The sequence below is a fragment of the Nyctibius grandis genome, chromosome 6 (assembly GCF_013368605.1).
Source record: "Nyctibius grandis isolate bNycGra1 chromosome 6, bNycGra1.pri, whole genome shotgun sequence".
NCBI lineage: Eukaryota > Metazoa > Chordata > Aves > Nyctibiiformes > Nyctibiidae > Nyctibius > Nyctibius grandis.
Window position 1 is genome coordinate 69,803,996 of NC_090663.1, and position 26,007 is coordinate 69,830,002.

Consider the following 26,007-nt stretch of genomic DNA (forward strand, 5'->3'; position numbering starts at 1 on the left):
AGCTGTTCTTTTGTCTTTCCTGTTCTCCTATTCCTAACTGCAGCACTCGCAGATGAGTGCTGCTGTACTGTGCATATTTAGTGGGTTTTAAAGTACTCAAGAAATAAAATGGACATTAAATAACGTAAAGTAACAGTGTGTAGATTAGCTTGTGTATTGATCACAAAGCTATATCTAGTTTCTGTTACTGTGGGCCTGCAAAGGAATACTGGTTTAATAATAGTTACAAATGGATCGAAAACAATGGAGTGATCATCTAGGTGTCCTGCCTATAGAATACTCCCATATTAGTTTCCGAAAATGCATCTGTGTTCTGTCTTCTGGTGCTAAAGGCCTACTTTAAATCTTCCAGGCTTCACTCAGAAGATATATCCCTAAGCTGTTCAATTTGTTTTGTTGTTATAATAGCTTTAAAATTGTGTTTCATTTTAATAAATATCTGCCTTTCTTAATACTCAAATGCTGTGGTGGATTTAAAATGGAGCATTCCTGCTTTGTTTTTCTTTCTTTTCCTTTTAGATTGAAGTCCCTCTTTCCTGATAATAATTTCAGTGTCCCCTACATCTCAGTCTGATTAGCTCCTTATCTTTTCACAAGTATAGTAGACCACATTGTCTTACTGCACTTACTGACTTTTACCTCTCTGTGATTTCCAAAAAAAGCCAAAGAAAACAAAGACCGAAAGAAAGAATACAAATAACATTTGCATTCCTGCCTCCAGAAAAGCCTCAGTCATCTGTGTGCGCTGTGTGCGCTGTGAGCAGGTAGATGATCTGCTTGGCCGAGCGGCACAGCTGCAAAGCCAGGTTGAAAGGCTTCAAGCCGAAGTAGAAAGGCTTAGGAGCATTCGAGAGGCTGAAATGGAGATAGACTGGTGGAGCCAGGCTCTGCCTTACCTGCAACAAAAATGGGAGCACCTGCCGGAGAGCTCCCAAGATCGAGGGACCCCTGTACTCTGCCCCTCTCAGGTGGAAAACAATAACCTAGAGGAGAACAATAACCTAGAGGAGAGGAGTGAGTGGAGGCAAGTCTATGGCCGTGGCAAAAGGCGAGTGCCCTCCTTGCCTACTTTGCCTCCACAGGTGCCTCTGAGCAATAGATATGAAGCCCTAGTGGAATACAGCTGGTCCAATGGGGATGTGGTGGAGAGGCAACCTATATCAGAGGTCCCACCACAGTCAGAAAAACCTGACAGGCATATAGCTACCTCCTCCACAAGGAAGAAGAGAAGAGTTTTAGTGGTTGGAGACTCCTTCCTAAAGGGAACTGAGGGCCCAATATGCAGAGCTGACCCCCATCACAGGGAGGTCTGCAGCCTGCCTGGAGCCCGAATCAGGGATATCACCAGGAAACTCCCCAACCTGGTGAAGGCCACAGACTACTACCCCCTGCTGATCTTCCAGACAGGTGGGGAAGAAGCTGCATCCCGTAGTCTGAGGGGGATGAAGAAAGACTACAAGGCCCTAGGACGGTTGGTGAAAGAGTCTGGGGCACAAGTTGTTTTCTCCTCCCTCCTTCCATTTTCAGGTGATGACGTGGGATGGAATGGTAGGATTCTCTCTATTAATGCCTGGCTACGAGACTGGTGCTACAGGCAGGGCTTTGGGTTCTTTGATAATGGCTGGTTTTATAAGACACTAGGCGTGACTGTAATACATGGGAAAGGTTTATGTCGTAGGGGCAAAAGGGTTCTGGGACAGGAATTAGCAGGGCTCATTCGGAGAGCTTTAAACTAGATTCGAAGGGGGATGGGGTAGTAGCTGGGCTTGCACCACTGGGGCAATGCTCTAGTGTTGAGGCAGACCAGGAGGCCTCCCATCCCCCTGGGGTGAAATCGGTGTGCCCAGCTCGCTCCCTGAAATGCCTGTACACCAATGCGCGCAGCATGGGGAATAAACAGGAGGAGTTAGAAATCCGTGTTCGGTCGGGGGGCTATGATTTAGTGGCAATTACAGAGACTTGGTGGGACGCCTCACATGACTGGAATGTGGTCATGGATGGCTATGTCCTGTTCAGGAAAGACAGGCCACTAAGGAGAGGTGGTGGAGTTGCTCTTTATGTGAGTGAGCAGCTAGAATGTATTGAGTTCTATCCAGGGGCGGATCAGGAGCGAGTTGAGAGTTTGTGGGTGCGAATTAAGGGGCAGGCTGGCAGGGGTGATACTGTTGTGGGTGTCTATTACAGGCCACTGGATCAGGATGAGGAGGGTCATGAGGCCTTCTACAGGCAGCTGAGAGCAGTCTCGCAATTACAGGGCCTGGTTGTTGTGGGGGATTTCAACTACCCTGATATTTGCTGGGAGGCCTACTCAGCCAGCCATCCTCAGTCCAGGAGGTTCCTCTAGTGCATTGATGATAACTTTCTGATGCAAATGGTGGATGAGCCAACTAGGAGAGGAGCGCTGCTGGATCTTATCCTCACTAACAAGGAGGGTCTGGTTGAAGAGGTGAAGGTTGAGGGCAGCCTTGGTTGTAGTGACCATGAGATGGTAGAGTTCAGGATCTCATGTGGCAGGAACAGAATAGCTAGCAGAATCACAACCCTGGACTTCAGGAGGGCCAACTTTGGCCTTTTCAAGCAATTGCTAGGGGAAATCCCATGGGACAGGGTACTAGAAGGTAAGGGGGCCCAAGATAGTTGGTTAGCATTCAAGGACTGCTTCTTCCGAGCTCAAGATCAGAGCATCCCAACAGGTAGGAAGTCAAGGAAGGGTACCAGGAGACCTGCATGGTTAAACAGGGAACTGCTGGGCAAACTCAAGTGGAAGAAGAGGGTGTACAGATCATGGAAGGAGGGGCTGGCCACTTGGGAGGAATATAAGTCTGTTGTCAGGGGATGTAGGGAGGCAACTAGGAAAGCTAAGGCCTCCTTGGAATTAAACCTTGCAAGAGAGGTCAAGGACAACAGAAAGGGCTTCTTCAAATACATTGCAGGTAAAGCCAACACTAGAGGCAATGTAGGCCCACTGATGAATGAGGTGGGGGCCCTGGAGACAGAGGATAAAAAGAAGGCGGAGTTACTGAATGCCTTCTTTGCCTCTGTCTATACTGCTGGAGGCTGTCCTGAGGAGCCCCGGACCCCTGCGGCCCCAGAAGAAGTCAGGATAGAGGAGGAATCTGTCTTGGTTGATGAGGGCTGGGTCAGGGACCAATTAAGCAATCTGGACGTCCATAAATCCGTGGGCCCTGATGGGATGCACCCGCGGGTGCTGAGGGAGCTGGCGGAAGTCATTGCTAGGCCACTCTCCATCATCTTTGCTAAGTCGTGGGCAACGGGAGAGGTGCCTGAGGACTGGAGGAAAGCGAATGTCACTCCAGTCTTCAAAAAGGGCAAGAAGGAGGACCCGGGTAACTATAGACCGGTCAGCCTCACCTCCATCCCCGGAAAGGTGATGGAGCAACTTGTCCTTGGTGCTGTCTCTAGGCACATCAAGGACAGGGGGATCATTAGGGGCACTCAGCATGGCTTCACCAACGGGAAGTCATGCTCAACCAACCTGATAGCCTTTTATGAGGACGTAACCCGGTGGATAGATGATGGTAAAGCTGTGGATGTGGTCTATCTCGATTTCAGTAAAGCGTTTGACACGGTCTCCCACAGCATCCTCGCAGCTAAACTGAGGAAGTGTGGTCCGGATGATCGGGTAGTGAGGTGGATTGTGAACTGGCTGAAGGAAAGAAGCCAGAGAGTGGTGGTCAATGGGACAGAGTCCAGTTGGAGGCCTGTGTCTAGCGGAGTCCCTCAAGGGTCGGTACTGGGACCAGTACTATTCAATATATTCATTAATGACTTGGATGAGGGAATAGAGTGCACTGTCAGCAAGTTCGCTGATGACACAAAACTGGGAGGAGTGGCTGATGTGCCGGAAGGCTGCGCAGCCATTCAGAGAGACCTGGACAGGCTGGAGAGTTGGGCGGGGAGAAATTTAATGAAATATAACAAGGGCAAGTGTAGAGTCCTGCATCTGGGCAAGAACAACCCCATGTACCAGTACAAGTTGGGGACAGACCTGTTGGAGAGCAGCATAGGGGAAAGGGACCTGGGGGTCCTAGTGGACAGCAGGATGACCATGAGCCAGCAGTGTGCCCTTGTGGCCAAGAAGGCCAATGGCATCCTGGGGTGTATTAGAAGGGGTGTGGTTAGCAGGTCAAGAGAGGTTCTCCTCCCCCTGTACTCTGCCCTGGTGAGGCCGCATCTGGAATATTGTGTCCAGTTCTGGGCCCCTCAGTTCAAGAAGGACAGGGAACTGCTAGAGAGAGTCCAGCGCAGAGCCACGAAGATGATTAAGGGAGTGGAACATCTCCCTTCTGAGGAGAGGCTGAGGGAGCTGGGTCTCTTTAGCTTAGACAAGAGGAGACTGAGGGGTGACCTCATTAATGTTTATAAATATGTAAAGGGCAAGTGTCATGAGGATGGAGCCAGGCTCTTCTCAGTGGCATCCCTTGACAGGACAAGGGGCAATGGGTGCAAGCTGGAACACAGGAGGTTCCACATAAATATGAGGAAAAACTTCTTTACGGTGAGGGTAACCGAACACTGGAACAGGCTGCCCAGAGAGGTGGTGGAGTCTCCTTCTCTGGAGACATTCAAAACCCGCCTGAACGCGTTCCTGTGTGATATGGTCTAGGCAATCCTGCTCTGGCAGGGGGATTGGACTAGATGATCTTTCGAGGTCTCTTCCAATCCCTAACATTCTGTGATTCTGTGATCTCCAGAAATCCTGCAGTTGATCTAGTGCAACTGCACTTGTTACCATACCAGTATCTGATTCTCTGCTTATTCCTGAACTTCCTCTGGCTCTGATGTCTTTGCAGTCCATGGCTGCCTTGCTCAAACTAGCAAACTTAGATGACCCAAGAAAGGAGGGCAGCTTTGCCAGGGGTGTGGATGCAGCTGTCACAACATGTCTTCTCAGCTTAGATTGCCATATCACTAGTGGGGGAAGAGATGGTGGTGGTTGTCTGGCTAGATTAGACACAGATGATGTATGCTAGCATTTGGCCTCCCTTGCTCTTGTCTCAGAGTAAATACTGTGTTCTGCTTGTGATGCTAAACAGGACGACTTGATTTGGGACCAGTAGGAGGGTGGAGTGGAAAAATTGGGACAAGAGGGACACTGAATTAGAACTTGTTGTGCCTCTCTCCCTGCTGTGGGCCAAGTGCTTTTAGCACTTCCCCATTGAGGCCTATCATTGCTCCTTACAGCAAGTGGACAGTTGAAGTGAAATAGCATAATGTTTTAGTCTGTGACTAATGTTTTTCCTTAGTAAATTCTTATTGTTCATTGCTGAGTGGTAGAGATTTGAAGCACAAAATAACATTTGTCTGGAGATCTGGTACAGAAGTGTGTGTTGCATTTAGGAATTTTAGCTATTGCTAAAACTGAAGATTTGTGCTGCCTGTGCAAATCTGATTTGAATTGGTGTAAAGCAGGTTACCTAGACAAGAAGTAATTGGGCACTTGCAGTCCTGATATCTGACATAGGTAGATTATGCCTACAAAACCTTCTTATCAGAGGAAATGGATTTAATTTGATAACATGTACAATAATGAAATACTGGGCATTGGCAGCAGCCCTTCAGTCACTTGCAATTCTGTGTTCTTTTTTTATATAGTTACAAAGTCACTCAAATAAAAAAAACCCCACCCTTAAATTGCAGTGTGTTTTGTAAAGCAAGGCACTGAAAAGTTGAAGTACTTGCTGTTTTGCCCTTTTACATTTCCGCATGTGCCGCACTGTCCCAGATGGACTCATCTTTCCCTTTCTTACCTCCAAAGTGCCAGCTGTTTGTAATCACAACTCTCAACATTCTCTCACTTAACCTTGAGACATAATTACTATATCAGATACTCAAAGGAAGCTAGTCTGGTGAAGGAATATATACAGAGGAGTGAAAGAGGTGCATGGACTGAAGCAGTAGACGGCACCGTGCTTGTGAATGGAAGAGCAGAGGGCAAGGGGTTTGTGTAGCTATCTGGAGTGCTCCACAGTGATAACTTGTGGTTATTTGTTTATTATGACTTCTTGTGTTTGGTGGGTAGGGCTAAATATGTGAGGAAAAGATCATGAACTAGTATAAAATATTTTGTCCTTCAGCAGTTGCAGGTGGCCTCAGTACGTCAGTGGCTCTGTGTTACTCGGAGGCTTAATTTTTCATTTCCTTCTTTTTGTGGGTATGTCAGGAAGACAAAAGTGTCCTTAATGGTGTACAAGTCTTACCTCTAGTCAATTATCATCTGGTAGTGACATGCACAATCTTGCATCTATGGTAAATATGTTGATGTATGATAAGGCATGTTGCTAACTAGCTAATAAATCAGTTAATCAAAAAGACAGAATAACTGTCTATTTATAATAATTTTCTATTTAAAATTATAAAGACAGGAAAGTTTCATGACCACTTGAAGATGACTGTACCTTTATATAGTGTGACTCTGCTTAAAATACAAGTTTATGCTCTGAAATGACACCTAGTGACAACAGTGGGAAGGAATTGTACAAGGGAAAGAAAAACCTTTTTACAAGAAACTGTAGTAGTGTCAAAAATAGTGGCTCTTATCTTTGGGGTAGACAACAATACTAAGGTACATTGGGAAAGTTTGGAAAAACAGGCTTTGGGTTGCTCTCTTCTGTGTCTGGTTTACATTTAATATATTGTTTGATGGCAAACACAGGTTCTGTGAGTTAACTTTTTTTTTCTTCCTTTTTAAAGACACTTTGTTAAAAGTTGTTCCCATGTAGCAGTTTACCAGTGGGGTATCTCTGGGAATTTCAAAGCATCTCTCTGATCCTGCATTTATCTCAGGAATGCTGTGTCAGAAATCAAAACTCTCCTCATATCTTAAGGATTATCAACTTCCCAGCCATAGCTGGAGAGTATACAGTAACAGCTATGTGAGTGAAACCTTACTGAAAGGCTGCCAGGTTGCAAGCCTTTGCAAACAACTAGGTGTATGTGTTCATTCCCATGCCAAAAATCTTCCCCTTATCTTATGTGAAGATGCAATATTGTGATTAGTGGGTGCCAGGGGTTTATCATGATAAAGTTCAAGACTTGCATTGGTTTTTTCCCAAGACCCATAGGGACATGAATTAATGTTCTAATTTCATTGTGTCCTAAAACAGCAGTTTTCCTATTTAGTAGTAATCTTGTAGAAAAAGAGGCGGGGGCTAATGCAAGCAGATTTAAATAAAACAGAAGTAAAAATAACCGAAGCTTAGGATAAAAAAAAAAAAAGATTACATTTCTCTTCAGTTAGTCTAATAAAACCCATAACCTATCACTTGCTATTTTTACTGTGCAATTTAAAAGAAAACCTTGGTCTCTCCTGGCTTCTACTGCTCTTTGTGGAATCATTCAATAATCATGTCATTATAGGAAGCTGATGCTGAGGGTTCAGAGGAATACAGGCTCTTAAATCATGGTCTTGTACCATAGAGCTTAAATCTGCAGCTAAGCCGTAACTTACAGAACAGATATGTTAATAAGCTTGTTTATCTTTTTGGAACATCATCTGTAAGCTGCTTGGTTTGGCTCAGCCTATGTTTACGCATTTGTCAGTCAGTGACGTGCATGTGCCTTTGTTATGGTTGGTTGTGGTGTTTCAGTTAAACTTAATCAAAGTCCTTTTTTTATATGGAATGAATACATTTTAGACTTCATTGATTTGGGCCTCAAATGTAAACAGAATAAGCTCGTCGTTGACAAGATTAAGTCTACCAGATACAGGTAGAGACAGAACATGAGAATGGGGCATCTGTAGATCAAGGTGCATATGCTGTGGTGAGAAGCTCAGCTCTTTTGGTACACCAACAATTTGCATTCTGCAGGGGCTGAAGAGGCAAACCATTTGAAGTCTTCTCCCTGCCAAGCTGAATTTAAAGTTCTCTTACAAAACTGATCGTATTCTTTCTATCATCTCTTCTCCGCCCCCCCTGCCTCCACATCTCTCATGGTTTTGAGAATCTCTTATTCTTCCTTTCTCCTTGGGTATTTCAAGGGAGACATAAGAGAGAATGGGTATTGTCTACAAACAACAGAGCCCGTAGAATGACACTGACGTGGCAGGCTGCTTTCCTGGCTCACAAAGTAGAGGTAAAAATAGGTCTCTGATCCTCTTTATTGGTCTTCTGCTCATTGCATAGGAGCCCTGCAGTGGGCATCTTTCTGGTAGCCTAGAACAAGTCTAACTTCTTTTGATTTTGAATTAAAAGCATTATCCCATAGAGAAACAGACAAACTGTCACTTGTGTTGCTGTTCAGTGCTAAAAAATGGAATGCTAAGAATTGAATCTGTATAAATACCTGTATGTCAAGAGGAATTAGAGCTCATGTAAGTATTTTTAAATTATAGTGAGGTCATCAGTTTGACCTGGCCCATGTTGTATTAGGAATATTTGACTTGCACCCAAGGAAAATTTGTAACTTGAAATATATTTAAAATTAATTGCAGACTTGCCAACTTCAGAAAAATAAATATTCAGGAAAATGTACTCAAAATTTAGGAGATATTTATAGATATTCTGTGTCTTTATATTGAAACAGAAGAATCAGTGATCTGAAACCAAGAAAGCTTTGAATAAGTAAATCCTTATAGAACTTGGCAGAATAGATCATTATTGTGTAAGCCTTTGTCTGTGGTGGAAGTCAATGTTCAGCTCAGTGGTCTGTGCTCGTTCAGCAGTGAATAATTGTCTGCAGCATGAAGGCTTCTTACACTTCAGCATAATTGGGACTAATAACACACTGACCTTCTGGCTAAGATGTATTTATGGTAGCTAGTTTTCACTATGCCTGACCTACGTTTATCCGTTCACGTGCTGCAGATTCCTACTTTAAACCTTAAATATTTCATTTTAAATTAAAAAAAGTAAACATCTCATATAGTCATGTAAATGAGGCAACTAAACTATAATTTTTACTGTTGTGCTTGAAGTCGGCTTGAAATACACCTTAAGAATATTTTTTGTGCAATTTTTCTAGTTTATTTTATTTCTCCTGTATCTGAATATTATTATAATGGCTATTATAATATACAAATATAACCCAAAAGTATAGAGTTAATTGAAATGGTGTGATAATGTGAATGTTAAGGAGTAAAATGTATTGGCGGTTTTCCGCCACGTGACACACCTCTATCCGTGTGTGAGGTTGCTTAATGTATGTTGTTATTCTGATTAAATTAATACATGATTATTCTATTTTTAAATATATCATTTTTGTAGATCTAAGGAAATATACTATAAGGCCATTTATTGATGAATATTTTATTCACATGTGTAGCAATATTTAACTTTTTAAGAAATGCTTATCGGTTTAGCTACAAAAAAGGACTGTCTTATCTGTGTATGTTTTAAAAGGAAGTGCCCTATTGCTTGAGATAAGTTGAAAGCACATTAATTGAAGACACTTCTGACAATTTTACCTGATTTAATAATGTGCTAAACACTCCGTGTTTTCCACATAGTTTATTTATTGCAATATTTAATCTTGATTTTCCACTACCTCGTACATTCTTTCTGCCAGTTGCATTCATTTTACTTATATTAGCATTTAAATAACCTTTTGAAAGAAGAACAAAAATGAACATTGATGCTTAATGGCAAATATTTCTATTTGAATACAGTTGCATTTCCACCTAAAGATTCAGAGAAAATATCATATTACTACACAAAGAAGGAAAAATGTAGGAATTTCAGAATTTAAATAAACATGAGCAATGCTTATGCTTCAAATATCTTAATTTGCTTTCCAGTATGTGGTAAATATGAATCTGTATGTGATTGCCAAGCTGTACTTTCATACCTTGAAGAAGGCCTGGAAATGGAAGCTCCTAAAACAAATCCTACAACTGTAACATTGGTCAGTTGCACTGTTGAAAGGGAAGACATACATAGTAGTAAACATTACATTACAAGTAATGCAACAATTAGTAGCTATAAATTAATTATGTTAAGATACTTCGATGTTTTGGTTTGTTGTTCTTGAACTATTTTAAGGATTTTTTTGAATCAGAAGGTCATGGCAACTGACCAGAAGACAGAGAGAACGTACATTCAGGGTTTGGGGTTTCTTTACATCATGTTTTTGGACAATATCCAGCACTTCTTTTGGCTATGTGCTTCAGATTGACACAGCTGTCAGGAGAAGGGACCTTCTTTCCTCAGCAGGAGTACTGTTTATTTTATTTTTGCTGGAAAAATCAGAATAATTTCAGTTGACTGTTGAAGATCACTGTCTAAAATAAATTCTTTTCAGAAGTAGTCTGAGGCTAGAAAACAGCTTTATGATGAGTTGTTCAAAGCCTCTGTTTTCTTCTGAAGTTCACATTTTTTAATGTGAATCAGCAATTTCTCCAGCACCTATACTGTTGCCTTTTATCTTTTATTTTTTTAAATTATGTTCTTAGCTAAAAGCTAAAACTTTTTTTTCAGTGGGATATGATAAACAACCTAAGTTTCTCAGACAACTTTGTGAGAGTCAGTGTCTCTTGCCCAAAGCATATGGTGAGTGTTTCTGGAATACACGTGCACACCCATGTGCACTGTGTATAAGGCAGCATACGTTCTGTATTTTGAAGTCTGAAACCTGTATTTATTCATTTTTATGTAAAAAGGAGTGATGTTGGGTAATTAAAAAAAAAAAGAAGCCTGCTAACAGCTCTACTTTGCAGCTGTGTATTGGTGTCATAGTCCTGGTGCTAATTATCAGAGTATCTTCTTTAAAGTGAATGCCATTGCTAGATACTGAAAATTATAATGGAAGTGTTAGAATATAATTCCTTTTTTATCTACTTCATGAAAAGTAAGTTATTGAAGATGAGACTATTCCCAAACTTGTATTCCCAAACAGAAGGTATACAAAAGATCTTAAAAGGCAAAGGGACTATTGTGGCCATTTACTGCTGTCTGTCGCAGCCCAGCGGGGGGGAAAAAAAGTCTAATTCCTTTGCTTGAATGCACCTCTCCTTGGATAGCTATAGAGAGTCTGGCAACTTGCTGAAACTATTCCCTCAGTGCAGCTACACTTAAGCACACTGAAGGTCAGTAGAAGTTTACAGGAAGGAATGATAATATATAGTGTTGTGTCAGAAACAGCACAGAAAATGGAAGACTCTTGTAGCTGGGATTTCTTTTGTCTCCACGCATTGTCAGCTGCAGATGAGCAGTGTTAAGGTAACAGCTCCATCTGCACACAGGCTTCCTTGTTCCCTTGCAGTTCCAGAACTGTTACTTGCCCTATAAGGAGCTTCTTGTAGTAGTGCTAAAAATTACTCCTGTTCTAAAATCCCTTCTGGATCTTTCCAGCATGTTCATTTTGTATTTTCATCTGAAAGGTGGCTGTTATAATATATAAAATTAGTTGAAGTTTAGCCATTTATGTATAATTTTTTTAAGGTGTGGGTCTGGCTTGCTCTTTATGACTTAAAATACCACCTGTTCCGTAGTTCCTGGGGATCTTAGAGAGTATGATCAGTAGCATTCATAGGTATTCAAAGGACACAGCCATTCTGATTTGATGTTTTGAGAGAATTCTGCTTGACTTTAAGCTCTGGAAACAGAAAACTTCTCTAGAAGATACGTTTTTACCCTCAAGGTAATTTTGTGTTTTCCAATTTAAAATAAATTACATGAATGATATGTTTTGAACAGACACTACCTATATGCGCACAAGTGCCATCTACATGTGCACCAAAATTTGTCACTAAACTTTCTCCCATATTACCTTGCATCCAATATAATTTGTGTCTATTAGCAGCAAATGGATAATTGTTTCTGTAACTCAGTGAGTGAGCAAACAAGTATTTCCAGCATGTGCACTGAATCTCAGAGTCCACATGAATAGACACATATTTGTAATGTCTGTATGATTTGGGTTTAATATTATTGATTAGTATTTCTTCAACTGGATAGCTATGCAGTAAAAGAACTTAAAATCTGTAAAGGAACAGACCTGGGCTTCAGTGCTGGATCATGAATTTTGGAGAAATGTCCAAAAGTTTACTGTGTGTGGGTGCATCTTGTACTCAGTAAACTTGTATTAATTTCCCAGCCCCTTCCAGGTATTCAAATGTATGTTCTAGAATAGTAGTAACAGTTTCCAGACAGTGAATGTCACAGAATCCTGAGCGAGAGATCCTCTTCTTGTACCTGGGTGATACAAAATTAATTGGTAATGTGGCTATAATTTAGAAGACAGTCTAAATATATGAATTTTCTAGTGCATTGTTCATGTTTCAGGGAAACTGACATGAACATATGAGCAAAATTCACGGTTTAGGCACAATATCTTGACTTGAGGCTCAGGTGGTTTTGCTTCTATTTTTTTAGTGTATAGTTAACATTAGCAGTCACCCTTATAATGATATGACATGTACTGCCTCCAAGTATGGTGCCTGCCTACTCCTGCCATTAAGGAGGGTTGATTTAATCAGTAACGTGGTCTAGCTTTTGTGACACCCTTTGGACTGAAGAAAGGAGTCAAATAAAGTCCTCTTTTCTGATGCCAGCAAGAACTATTTTAGAAATATTTGACAGAACTTCTTTGGTTGTTATTATCACACCCGAATTTGGGTCAAGTTTCTAAGTTACTTTATTCAGAAAATGAATATTTTAAAGCTATTAAGGGAATACTTTCAGTGTGTAGTTATAGTACTGTCAACAAAAGATGTGATTAAATAAATTGAATGTTGAAGACTTTCAGCTTACGGTTAACACCAGGTAATTAAAAGTAAGCGCTGCTGTGGGAGTGCATTATATATCAGCTGTACTCTTTACCTCATTAGCTGGGTTTTTGCATGTTTATGGAGCTAACTTGCAATTAAAAATGCCTTTAACGTATGCTTAACAAGGTCTTTTAGGTATTTGGAATAAAGTACTACAGTTTAATTGAAATTGGTATAGCATAAATAGATGTCTTAGTAACACGTGAGATAAATCTCCATGCCTAACTTGTCACTTTGCATCTTTTCCTCTTGCGTAATCTTTAATGCTGACTATAAGGCCTGACATTTAACTTGTATAGAAGATGGAGATTCTCTCTTCAACTCTAAAGAATGTTTTTATTTGTTATATAAGTAAAACTTGATTGACAAGATATACTCAAATTCATGCCTTAGCCATATTTTTAAGATGTGTGGATGTTTGTATGTGCACGCGGTATGTATTCGGATGTTTTTAGCTATAGTATATCCTTCTTCAATTAGTCTTCTGTTCTTCATTAGAATACCAGAACTAGTATCCTGTCAAGGCAACTTTCAGTGTTCATAATTTATCTTAATATTTTGATTTTGAATACTGTGATATCTTTTGTAAATAGTTGCCTGAAGTTTAAAACCAAATCTTAGGGAAACTAAGGTGAAAAGTAAAACCTACTTGCAGGGCACTTATCCTGCTGATGTTCTAGCTGGGTGCTTGTTTGTCAGGGATTTTGCAGAAGTGGATGAGATATTAAAGCATACCATAAAAACTGAACAAGGATGAAGTATTCTTTAGGTTAAGGTAGATTGCCAAAGATGATGGAAAAAGAAAAGGGAAGCAATGGCTCTTTTGCAGGATATAGAAGTGTATGCGCTATATGTGTAAAAAAGGATCATGATGTGTGAACCTTCATACAGTATTATGTACTAAAGTTTTGTCTTCACCTAGGAGTGTCGTCGTACCACCGAAGAAATCAACCATTTCCTCTTCTACAGCTGCTATGGGTATTCCTACAAATGCTGTCAGCGTGGTTTCTTCTTTAGATTCAGCCCAAGCCCCAAATTTGTCAGGAGAATCTCCTGGTGAGTAAGAGTAAATTAAACAGCTGAAATCCCAGTCCTTCTTCTCTTGCTTCTCCCTCCCTCACCATTCACTCTGAATACAAATGAACAAGTGTTTGTTATGTGTTTTTTGTTATGTGAAGGTGAGATGTTTCTCAATAGTTATTCATATCTCAAAACACTGTAGATCAGAACAATTGTTTTTCAGACGTTAAGTCATTAGTTGCCTTCTGTTGTAATACTGGTTAGTGTATATAATCTGTCTATATATGAGTCTTGCTTATACTAAGAATATTGATACTTATTGCTGGTTGTATTTTCCTAGGGGAAAATGTGCCAATAATCTGGGAAGACGGTGTTTTACACTTTATTTATTTTTTTTTTAACTGCTGGGGTGCATGTGGTATAACATGTCCTAAATTATCACGTCAGACAAAAGGACCTTTGAGACCTTTGTATCCTGCACACTACTTTGTCTATATCTTTGTCATATGTCCTCACATAGCAGCTTGCAGGCCTGCATTTGGTATCCGTACCTCTAACAAAGACCAGTATGAGATACTTTACAGGAAAACAGACGTGACGCTAGGTTAAACTGGACCAATTATAAGTGTTCTTATATGGGTTCATGAATATAAGAATTCATCTTTTTTGATATTTTCTGAGAGTTTATCCCCCAGATCATTTTATTGTTCCTGGTTTTGGTGCTGTAGCTACATAAATGTAAAAAATAACCCATTTATAAGTAACAAAAATACAAAAGTAGTGTTGTATTAAAAAAAAAAAAAGCTTTGATAAACTTTTTGGGGTTCTCCTTTTGCCTTCATCTAGCAGAACAAATGCAAATATCTGAACAATATTTGTAATAATTTCAAGACATCTCACAGTTTTTGTAAAGCAGGCATACTATATTAACTTGTATTTAGTATAAATACGGTATATTCTAAAGATTACTTTTTGTTACCGATTTTTTGTTATGTAAAATATAAGCATATTTAGAAATTGTAGGGTATTTATGTTAGTGCTAAGCAGGACTGAAAATTATATACAAGTGTTTCCAATAGCTGTAGCCTGAGGTCAAATTCAGTGTTGATGCTGAACTAATTGCTTTGGACAGTTTTTTCAGTGGGAACAAAATTGAGTAGGTTGTTTATAAGCAAGTGGTCCTTTGAACCCTTAGTCTCTCTGTTCATTCGGTATGAGATAACTGATGTTTAACCTTATATGCTGTGTCAAACGCATGCTTTTCTACTTAACCATGTTTAAGTCACAAGGCTATGTAGGATCTCATAATTGTTTATGCCCATGAAGTTTAACATCAAGACTTAGAACTGATTTGCATCTTAATCAAGGAAATCGCAATCTATGCCTGATTATTGATGTTTCTTTTCAATGTTTGAGTTTCTTGCTTCCTGTTTTTACGAACTTACATCCAAATTGCAAAGACTGAGGAAAAAAATATAATCCTTTGTCATGTCCACTAGTACTTGTGTGTCTGGAAAATATTTGTTGCCATCTTCAACTGCTTGTTGCATTTCTTAGGAAAATCAAAAAGATTTTGTTCCAGCCATGATAAAGGCAAGGAAAGGCTAGTATGTTCTTATTCTTCACAAAAGGGAGAATCCATTTTGTCACTGAAATTGCTGGAGGTAGCACTATACTAGTCTAGGAGTAACGTTGGGCTAGGAAAATTAGCTGTCTTCTAAAATGTCACAGTTCTTTGGGGAAGATTGGTTCTGAGCAGCTAATCTGTTTTTAAAATAATAAAACCTTACCTACACTGAAATTGTTTAAAATAATTGCTAATTTGTTAACTTTTTACTGGTTTACCCAGGTTAGATGTGGATTTAATTATTACAATTTCTGAAGTTAGTATTCACTTGCTTTTAATAGAAACAAAACAGATGAACACTGATTTTTCAGATTTAGTAAGTCTTTTAAGAACATATAGAAGAAAAAATAAGTGCTCCTGTGCCTGTAGAATGTATAAGAAATCCAGACAATAAACAATACTGATGTAATTTGTAACTGTGTGACTTCCAGCATGTCTGGGAGTTTTGGCAAAAATTGGGCATGTAATCTGAACTGATATGCATAAAAAGAAACTAATCAGGATTAAAAATAGTAGACATGTTTAGACTGGCAATCTAATTAATTAAAAGAAAAAGTAAAGGGATAAATGAAATCATGCTTTAAACAGATTAAAATGTGAGACTGATTCTTTTTTTCCCCAGTAAAATAATGGCATGGAAACAACAATTTTGCAGAGTTGGAATGGTTTACACTTACGTTGCTCATGTAAATTGCACACATTTAAGTTTGAAATAAAGTTCTGTATAAGACCTTTAACTTTTTTATTTGGGGATACAAGTAGCAACAAGTGAGCTTCCTATGAAACCAAAATATAATGTATATAATTTTCCCCTGAGTTCAAATCACATGTTCTTTCACTAATTTTTGTTTTCATGCAGCAGAGAATCAATACATTGTTCTCATTTTTTTCAGCTAACATTCACTGTAAGTCTGTTTACTTTTGTAATTAAGAAAAAAATTAATTAAATCCTTTTTTAAAAAAGTGCTGAGATTAGGGGTTTGTATAGTGAATATAAATTTTCGTCTTTTTCACATTTTATATGAAGCCTATTTATTAAACATTATTACTACGTTTAAAAATACATTTCAGCTGTTTTTTCTAAAGTCAAAGAATTTTTTAAAGTGAGTTTTGTATGCATTTATTATGTTTTAAAAACTGATTAAGCAAGCAGAACCTAAATATGATAACATACAATGCTTTACTGTAGAGACTTGAGTCGATTTACTCCAAAACAGAGAGGAAAGGGAGATACAGACATTGAAATGGGATTAAACAGCAAATGATAGTGATTTAGTTGTAATGTGTACATAAGTATAATTTGGGAATAAGTTTTATATAGTATATGAGCATCCTCCATCTGTGCATGTGATGTCAAAACTACTTGGTCAAGGTAGGATCTGTGTTGAAATATTAGTCAGTGTGGTTCCAGATGCCTCCATTGCCATTTGTGTTCGCTCAAATTCATTGACCTCCTTCCTGATATTTTTTCCTGAAGTTTTCATCTTGCCTGTAGCTCAAGGTCTGTGAGTATCTCAGATATTTGACCCTTAAGATTGTCCTAAGCTCATATCAAGTGGATGTGACATGTCCTGGCCTACCAAATACAAAGTGTTGACAAGTTGGAAAGATAACCATCTAAGCTCACTCTGTTCCTCTGATACTTTGAAAGAGGGTGAAAACATGTTTTGGCCTCAGACAGCCTGGCCTTTTTGCAGGAGAAGTTTCTTCACCTTTACTCATTCAAGCTGCAGAGTATTTCATAGCACAAAAAGCCTTTCTTGGATACAAATGTGCCCCATGTGGTCTAAACTTGCCCATCAGTATGTTGATGGTGGCTCATATTTGAGTTGTTGGCCTGCTGGAATTGCTAGTCCAATTGTTGACAGATCTTGGAAATTAATGGAGAAAATAAAGCCCCTTCGTGGCCCATGGTGGGCCAATCATTTATCTCTTACAGAGGGTGGAACTGAGCAAAAGAATGTATTTACTGGTAATAATCTAAGGAGAAAGAATTTACCGGAGTTGTTTCTTCCTTGGATTGACTCATAGGCTGAATGTGAGATTTGATGCAGAGATTTTACACATGCTGTGTCCAGGAATGGCTATTGGAAAGGCAGGACTAACGTTTGGATAGGCAGGACTTGGCAGAGTTGTCCGAGCTATTGCAAATATGCTAGTGGGATGCTTGTATTTTTGTTTGTTACTTAGTTTTCCTTTTAAACGTTTCAATTACAGTTGTAATGTTCTCGAGTGGTGTGAACGTTTTTGAACTGTTTTGCAGTTTGCATTCCCACTGTTTTCTCTGATGCTCTGAGTTTCTGTTTATGTACTTGAAGGATTTCTCATGTGTTTTATTAGTACTTCACTCTAAAAAAAAATGCAATTTTGAGGCTTTCACTATTCAGTTTGCAAATGGTTATTCAAATATAATTTTTATAAAGAGAGAGCATGAAAAGTCTGTAGGAAGCAGGAGTGAATTGCATCTTGTCCTTCCTGACACTCTGAGTGTAGAAAACACTGAGAAGTTCCACTCAGTTTCTGTTGCCTGCCTCTTCCCCCTCTTACTTGAAGTTCTTTGAGTTTCATTTGTTTTGCCTCTGAGCCATGGAGAGTTGCCAGCAGGAGTTCTGCTTCTCCTGAGCAGAGACATGGGCTGTTCCGCAAAGTGTGAAATCATAAACAAGGCCATGTTAAAGGCTGAGGTGAAAAAGGAGGTGGATGCTTGGAAGAAACCTGGGAATAAGCAGTGACAGGAGATAAAAAAAAAGAGTTGTGACTTCTGAGTTCTAGTCCTACATGCAGGAAAATGTAAATTTTCTCCCACAGTTGGCTTTTTTTGCAAAGAAGAATGGTATTCATTGATTTTTATACATAGGTGAAAATAACCTTGAAGTCTTGCAATAAAGTAAGTTAGCGGGAGACAAGCTAAAGTAAGAAGAATGAATGTGAAGGGAGTTACCAGCAGTGCAGAGGTAGTTCAAGAAATTCACTGGGTCATAGTAACTGTTTCAAAGAGAATTCCAACCTTACAGTCATAGTAGTTGAGGGCTAGTTTCCAAAGCAGAATGACACTTTTAAAAATCTCAAATGCTAATGATATGCAATTGAAATGGTTTAATACTGTTTCAGTATAAAAACTTTTTTAAAGCAACTTCTCTTTAGAGAGTGCACCATTGTTTCATGAAATCTGTTTCGGTTTAACCTACAGATGTGTTTATACAACAGAATATTAGCTTGTAAAACCTTTCATTGTAGTCTTGCATTGTATGCTTCCAGCCCCGGAAGTGTATTTTTGAATGAGCTCATTATTTTACCAGATACTCCTTTCATAAAGGGCATTGGTGTATTTATGTATGGTAGGTCTGTCGTACCAAATTAAGAGGTATAGTTATTTAATTCAACTCTCTGGTTTTTTTTGCCTCACCTCCATCCTCCCAGAGTAAGGTATATCATGCACTGCTTGTGTACTGCCACGCATACTTTGTAAGTGTAGATGCAAAAGCATAAGGATCTTGCACAAGGAGTTTCTTTAACAATATTTTATTACTAGAGACATTAGTTGTTTAGACCCTTGGGGACCTTGAATAAACAATAAAGTTTCACTGTAAGGGTGCTAGACAGATGATCTATTTGCATTTTCTTTTATGTTCTTGCAAATGTCTGTAAAACTGTCAGTTTGAAGGAGCCAGTTTATCAGTGAAAGGATAAGGAAGAGATAAGTCAGTTTAGTTCCACATGTTTGAAGTAGCTACTGCACTTACCCACATGTGTGTTGTGGATGAAAATATGCTACTGAAGTATTTTCATTTTTTTTTTTAGTGAAGACAGAAAAAATAGTAGAATAAAAGCCACTTCTGAGTTAAATAAAGTCAAAAACTTTTTCCACAAAACAAAATCTGAATGCAAAAATCACTATGCCTAGTCCTATCTAAAAAAACCCTGTAATTCTCAGCTGTGATAAATCTGAGATTCACCTCTTTTAGTAAAGTATATCTGAGTTTGGAATGTGGATTTAGGTGATGATAAGCATGAAGAAATTCAGGCCATAAATATCCTTACTTAATCTTCAAAAAGAATATTAGTTTATATAGGTGCCTGCCTTATGCTGTTGTCAAATTTAAATTATCAGTGCTTTTTCTGTTATGTCTATATTTAAAAGTTGATTTTAACTTAAAACTTCATAGACTTTTACATTATACCTACTCTGTTATGCACAATTTGGTTTTGTTTCTAGAAGAAAAAAAGTCATATCCTATCTGTGTTGTCAGTGATTTCCTTTACCTCCCACTCTAAACATTTTTACCAGCGCCTTTGTGTGTAAAAATACAAAACCAAACAAAAGAACCAACCCATCCCACAAAATAAACAAACAACAAAAACCCCAAGTTACCCTGGATTGAGTGTATGTCTCTTCATTAGCCTCGTGATGGCTATTATGCCCTTGCATTGTCCTTGCAGGTATTTCCCTTGAATTATTTTCCAATTTTTCCTTCAGTTATTTCACTTGTGGCCTAAATATTGCATTGAATTATTTTCATCTCATTTAATTGTAAAACTCATGCTGCTATGCTGCACTGTTATTAAAGTCTTATTTTTTTACTGATAAAGTGATCCTTGATTTTGCTATGCATTTAATATGGTGGGATTTTAATTGTATAAACTTTTGACTTTCTAACATATCCAATAATCAGTGGATTACTAGTCACAGATTTTATGTGTAGTAAAAAGCATACAAGCATTTATATAACAAGACATTCTGCATGTGCAATCTGCACGTTGAGAGGACTTTCTTATTTTGAAGGCTTTGGATGCCATTTCAGTTTTGTATTCTGTTGAACTACTCAGATCAGTGTGCTGATTTCCCCTTATGGATTTTGTATGGGCTTAAGTCCACTACTGGGCATGTGGATTTAAGAGTATTTTCAAGTTAGAGGGAGTTGTTTAATGAGAATATGGATGTTGGGCTTTAGGGAGAAAGCTGGGAATTCTAGTGAAATTATTTAAATATAAAGGTTATCATGAAAATGAGATAATTGCTTTAAAGTCTTAATCTAACAGGCAGCGTATTGTGCATACTTAAGTATGAATGTATGTGTGTTTAAAAAAAAAAGACTTAATCTAACAGGCAGCGTATTGTGCATACTTAAGTATGAATGTATGTGTGTTTAAAAAAAAAAGACTTAATCTAACAGGCAGCGTATTGTGCATACTTAAGTATGAATGTATGTGTGTTTAAAAAAAAAAGACTATCTATTAAGCATCCGGCAAACAGCTGGAGTCTTTGGAACTGCTGAATCATGTTGCCTTCTGTGGGCTTTGTTTTGTTTTTCTGTATAGGATGCTCTGTTCTAATTTTCGGCACATCATTTAACTGCTTTTCCTTTGGGAATACCCCAAAATACTTTTTGGTGTTTTGACTATGTAAAACTAGATCTTAAAGAGATGGAATTACATCCATGAAAATATTGAAAATATTTATGGAATCTAGCCATCACCATTGAAATTTTCAGAAATATCTCTTCGATTTGCCCTTAGTAGATAAATTATTTAGGAAACAATGCCCAGAATATTTGGATTCCACCTTGCTTTCAGCTTATGCTTTGTTCCCCACTTTCTTGTCCTTCATTTTGTATGGCCCACTCAAAATTTCTTTCTGACCCTGTCATCCTATGCAAAAGTCAAAATAAGAGCTTCATGTTGAATTTATGAAAAGTGTAAACGTATCCCATTCACAAAGATATCTCCTACCTATGAAGAAAAAAAAGAAATAAGAGCAAAACATTTCAGAATTTTGATGCATTATTTTAATTTATTAGTTTCTGTGCTGCCTTTGAAGCAAGATTAGAGAAAAACATCTTCCCTAGGAAGAGGGGGGAAGAAACTAAAACCAAAAATCCAACAGAGCAGGGAAGCTCTGCATGCCAGTGTTTTGGAGCAGAAGTTTGAAATTCGACAGGAGAAAATTAGTATCTCGGGGATCTGTCTTTGCTGTCTTTTTACAAATCTATTCCACTTCAGTCAGGTAGCAAGACTTCAAAAAGTTGCAGTTGACACATTTTGGTAGACACTTTCAAGATCTTAGCAGCTTATTTCCAGACAGGTTGCATTTAACTGAGCTCACTCCAGTGTAGGTGGGACAATTGGGAATTTTTCTGTAGTTATAGTTCTGAGAAGGGTCACATCTTTGCTAAGGTAGATGTGAGAACTGAAATGATTAAACTCTCTTCTTTCGTGCTTTTTTCCTATTTTTTTTTTTTATTCTTCTTCCCCTTCCAGCAGCATAAGAATCTGAAACTGGCAAGGTGAGAGGAAAGAGAATAGGACAGGGTCTAAGGCTGGAAAGAGATAGGATTGCAGATGGACTAGAAGCAGTCGTGCTCTTGGGAAATGTACAGAAATCTGTCTGCTAAGATTCATTCCTCTCTATAGTTTGGAATGCAATACAAGATTTGTGAGTCACCATTCCTATCCTGGCAGCAAATACCTGTGAAATCTCTGGCTGTCTTGCTTACCCCCTCTTCATCATTGCTAATACCAATCCATACTGCAGTATGGAGGTTGTATTTCTCTTTATATACTGAACAGCAAGTATTTACAGATTCCTACTCTGCTGATGAGAGCCATGTAGTGTCAATTTGACATAACACAATTGCGTTGTTTTGGGTTTTTTTTTTTGTAAGCGTAGGATACATAAATGACCCAGTATTCCCTATCAACCTTTGAATAATTGATGTGGCAAAGTTAATAACTCATAAATGAGGTTATACCACTGCCATCATGCTAATGATGCTAGCAGTGCAACAGAGAATTTTAGCATAACTGTCTTTGTCAGAGTCCCAGTGTTGCAAAAATGTAAGCCAGGCTGTTGAAAATACCCACTCATTTTGTATTCTGCTTCATATGACACAAATATGTTTTAATTTTAGACAAAAAGTTAAGAGTTTTCTGTGCAATTTACTTGAAATTGGATGAGCACTTCCAGTAACTGAGAGATGCCTTATCATGTTACCATTTGGCTTCATATTAGTGTATATTAGTTATATTAGTACATATTTGTACACTACAGGAGTATTAAGGGTGTAAGACATTATTTGTGTTCACTGCTTAAGGTTGTAAGTGTTCTTAAATTTGTACAAAGAGAATCATGGCTTATAAGGCCAGAAGGGATCACTGCAGTCTAATCTGACTTCCTTCACAAAGCAAACTGCAAGACTTCCTTGATTTGCTTTCTATTTGTGTTAGAGCAAAATTTAAAAAGCTTGCCTTGGCATACTTAGTAAATATGAATGTAAGTAAATAGGAGTCTTATGGCAAAAAAAGTTTGAGGTACAAGAGGGTGAAAGGGTTTACCTAGCCCTCACACACACTTGAGAACCATGGTTTCTCAGAGGTTGAGTTCGAGGCTTTAGTTTCTGGTCCGGTTGTCTAACCTCTGGCATGTTTTCTTATATAATTCATTTATTTATTATTTTTTCTTGTAGGAAGGGGATCATCTAATTCAAAATTGCCATCTGTCCCTACAGTTTCTTCAGTACCTGAGGATTCTGCTTCAAATATGAGGTAACTTCTTCAATTGAACATCTGAACACCTGTGCTGTGCCTCACATTTTTGATATTACAGTTGATATGCTGATTCCATGTCACTTAAGAATGTTGTTTTGCTGATGTTCAATACATAATGAAGGTTTGGGAAAATATGAGTGTCGGATTATTGATTCCTTCTTATACATGTGTATGCCAAAAACTATACTCCTTCCTACAAAATTTCAGCAACTTCCTTCTTTTTTTATTAATCACACATATCTCTCTGCTAGTATTACAGACAGGCTTGAACATGCTTTGGAAAAAGCTGCCCCACTTCTGAGAGAGATTTTTGTGGATTTTGCTCCCTTTCTTTCTCGGACTCTTTTGGGCAGCCATGGGCAGGAGTTGCTGATAGAAGGTACAAGTAAGTTTCCATTTAAAAAAAGTTTTTTTTAATGTTTGCTTTATTTTACCTTGGAGACTCAGAATTTCTGTATTTTTTTTTTCCGCTATCTCTGCCGTAGAAGCTTTCTTCCTGTCTTCCCACACAGTGCTGTCCACTGGATTTCACTTATCCTGTTCCTTCTGTCTTTAGTCCTCTGAGGTCATTGTCATTGTTTCCTCATCTTTGCCATCTCTGCTACCTGTTTACCTCCATCTCATCTCATAGTTTCCTATATCTCATTATGTGGGACCAACTGCTGTTGTCTCTTCCTTAGTTTTCCAGCTCTTCCAGGGAATTGTCCCATACAAGCTGGTGTACAAAATGTGTTTTGTGAGCCTTAAAAAGAAAACTGTGTCAGGGCTAACACTTCCATACAAAGTATAGAGTATAGTGTAGGAAGTTAAATACAAAGACCTTGCATTTTTACTGTGATATCGTAATAGGAGGCTTCTTGGGAACTATGTGAGCAGAGCATGTTATGGTGTATCTCTTGCATGTGAATCTGCTTCTCTCTTTTTGGTTTCTAATTGGAAGGCAGTCATACAGGTAAGAGGAACACATTGTCAGTAATGAGAAGAATTCTCTGGTACTTCTGAGAAGATGAAGATTCAGGTGCACAACAACGATCATGGCTCTTCCTGGTGTAGGCTTAAAATGATTGAGCTTGAGATGATTGACTTTTCTTTCTACTGGTGGGTTTCTCTCTGTTTAAAAACGTGGGTCAGTTCTGCAATGCAGACATTAATGTCCTCAGTTTAAAAAATCATGTGTATTGGAAGACTGAATTTAGTAGTGAACACCAGTTTTTCAATTTTCTTATAATTTGATTATATCATATAAATTGCTTTGTCCACTGATTTTTAGAGTGAATATTGCAGTTTTTGTCCAGTTAAAGCAGTGAATTGAATTAGGGCCTGAGCTTGTTGCAGCTTCCAGTAATGAAGCACTCCCATGTTAGGAGCTCATGCTTGTTTAATTTGAGCTGATCGCTTGCACATGAGCTGTATTTGCACGAATAGATCTAGTTGCTTCCTGGGGAATTAAAGTTCTTTTTTTAAAACATTTTTGAAACTACATGTTTTCGTGGATTAGGACAGGCATCCTGTATGTCGTGCTGAATACAGTTAACATTGTCAGAAACACAATTAGACTATCAAACACTGATAAGTGTTTTACTGAAGACTGCTGATATGAAAATTGAGGCTTCATTAAACTTCACTGAAATTAAAGTTATTTAGTTTAGGAATTTAGTTTGCCTACCTTTTGGGGTAGGAAGAAGTGGCAGGGAGAAGTAGTGTATGAATTGTCTTCTGCAGGACTGAAAAAGATGGAATTCTATTGTTGATTATACATGTGAGCATCACTTTAGCTGATAAACATTTTAACAGAATCTGCCTTGTAAACAAATTTATTTCATTCATTTAATAAGAATAGCAGGAAAAAGATTTTTCTCAAAGCTTTATTTGCCAGGGAAGTAAATATCCTATTTAGTTACATTTTTTTCTTGTCTGAAGATAAAGAAAAGATGATCTGGTTTCAAAGTATTTTGACTGTAGTATAGATTATGTACACAGAGAGATTTCATAGACTGGATGATCAAAAAAAGGCAAAGAAAATTATTGGGAGTGTATGAACTGTGTAGGCAAAATTAAACACACAAAACCAATTTTTGGGCCTAAAAACCATTTATAGACAAACCCAAACCAAAATGCGAATACAAATTATAATAATAGTCAAATTAGTTTGTAAACAATTGAGAATATATAATAGGTTACTGCTTGCACTTCTGCAAAGGTTTAGTGTGGGGTTAAGGGTCAAAGTACTAATAAGAGTGTTTGGGATGTCTGCTGCCATGAAACAAAATGGAAACTTGATTGATAGCTGGGGGCTGAAAGGAGAGCGCGCAATGGAGAAAGCAAAGGTCATAAAGCCATTTCCCTTCTCTGCATATATAATGACCCAATCCTTCAAGAAATAGCAAAATGTAGATACAGTGGATTAATATAACATATGTTAACCACGCTTCTGATCATTTTGACATACAAACGTTTATGAAACTGTGAATAATGGAGGTAATGTGTTACTATTAGCTGTATCTTTAGATGCAAGGCATGGAATTTATGATCTCCCTCTCACATACATACTTCTATTTTGTGCTGATAAAGTACAAAATTGAACTGGAAGTGGTATGAGGATTTTGGCTTTCTTTTAATTGTCAAAATGCTTCTAATGTATTGCACTTCAAAATAGTTTGTGTTAACAGCTGGTGCCATATAAGCATGCACTTATGAATATAATTTTTTCCTTTTGCAGGTCTTGTGTGCATGAAATCTAGCAGTTCAGTTGTGGAGCTGGTGATGCTGCTTTGCTCTCAGGTGAGGTTTAAGTAAGAACATTGTCTGAGATTGCTGTCTATGAGTACAGTGGAAATTACAGTTAAAATTTTACTTTAAATTTTACTTTAAATTTAAGGTTATATGTGGTAGGTAAAAAGATGTGCAAGGCCTTTTAATTAAAAAAAAATTCATAGTAATTGTGTCTATTCAGTTGGAGAGAGAAGATACTGAGGATTTTACATTACCTTACTATTGAGCATTTACATAACCCTGATGGTGGTGTGCCTAAGTAATTTTATGCCGTCATTTTTGTAAGATAAAATAGGATCAATAAAATATTAAGATT

General features: G+C 38.2%; 1 protein-coding gene across 1 annotated transcript in view; it reads left to right on the top strand.

Annotated features, from left to right (window-relative positions):
* Window positions 1–26,007, top strand: part of LRBA (LPS responsive beige-like anchor protein) — a 432,022-nt gene that overhangs the window by 101,233 nt on the left and 304,782 nt on the right. Inside the window, 4 exon segments of the mRNA XM_068402600.1 lie at window positions 13,650–13,783; window positions 22,838–22,916; window positions 23,171–23,304; window positions 25,639–25,700. Coding sequence (XP_068258701.1) covers window positions 13,650–13,783; window positions 22,838–22,916; window positions 23,171–23,304; window positions 25,639–25,700 — 409 coding nt within the window.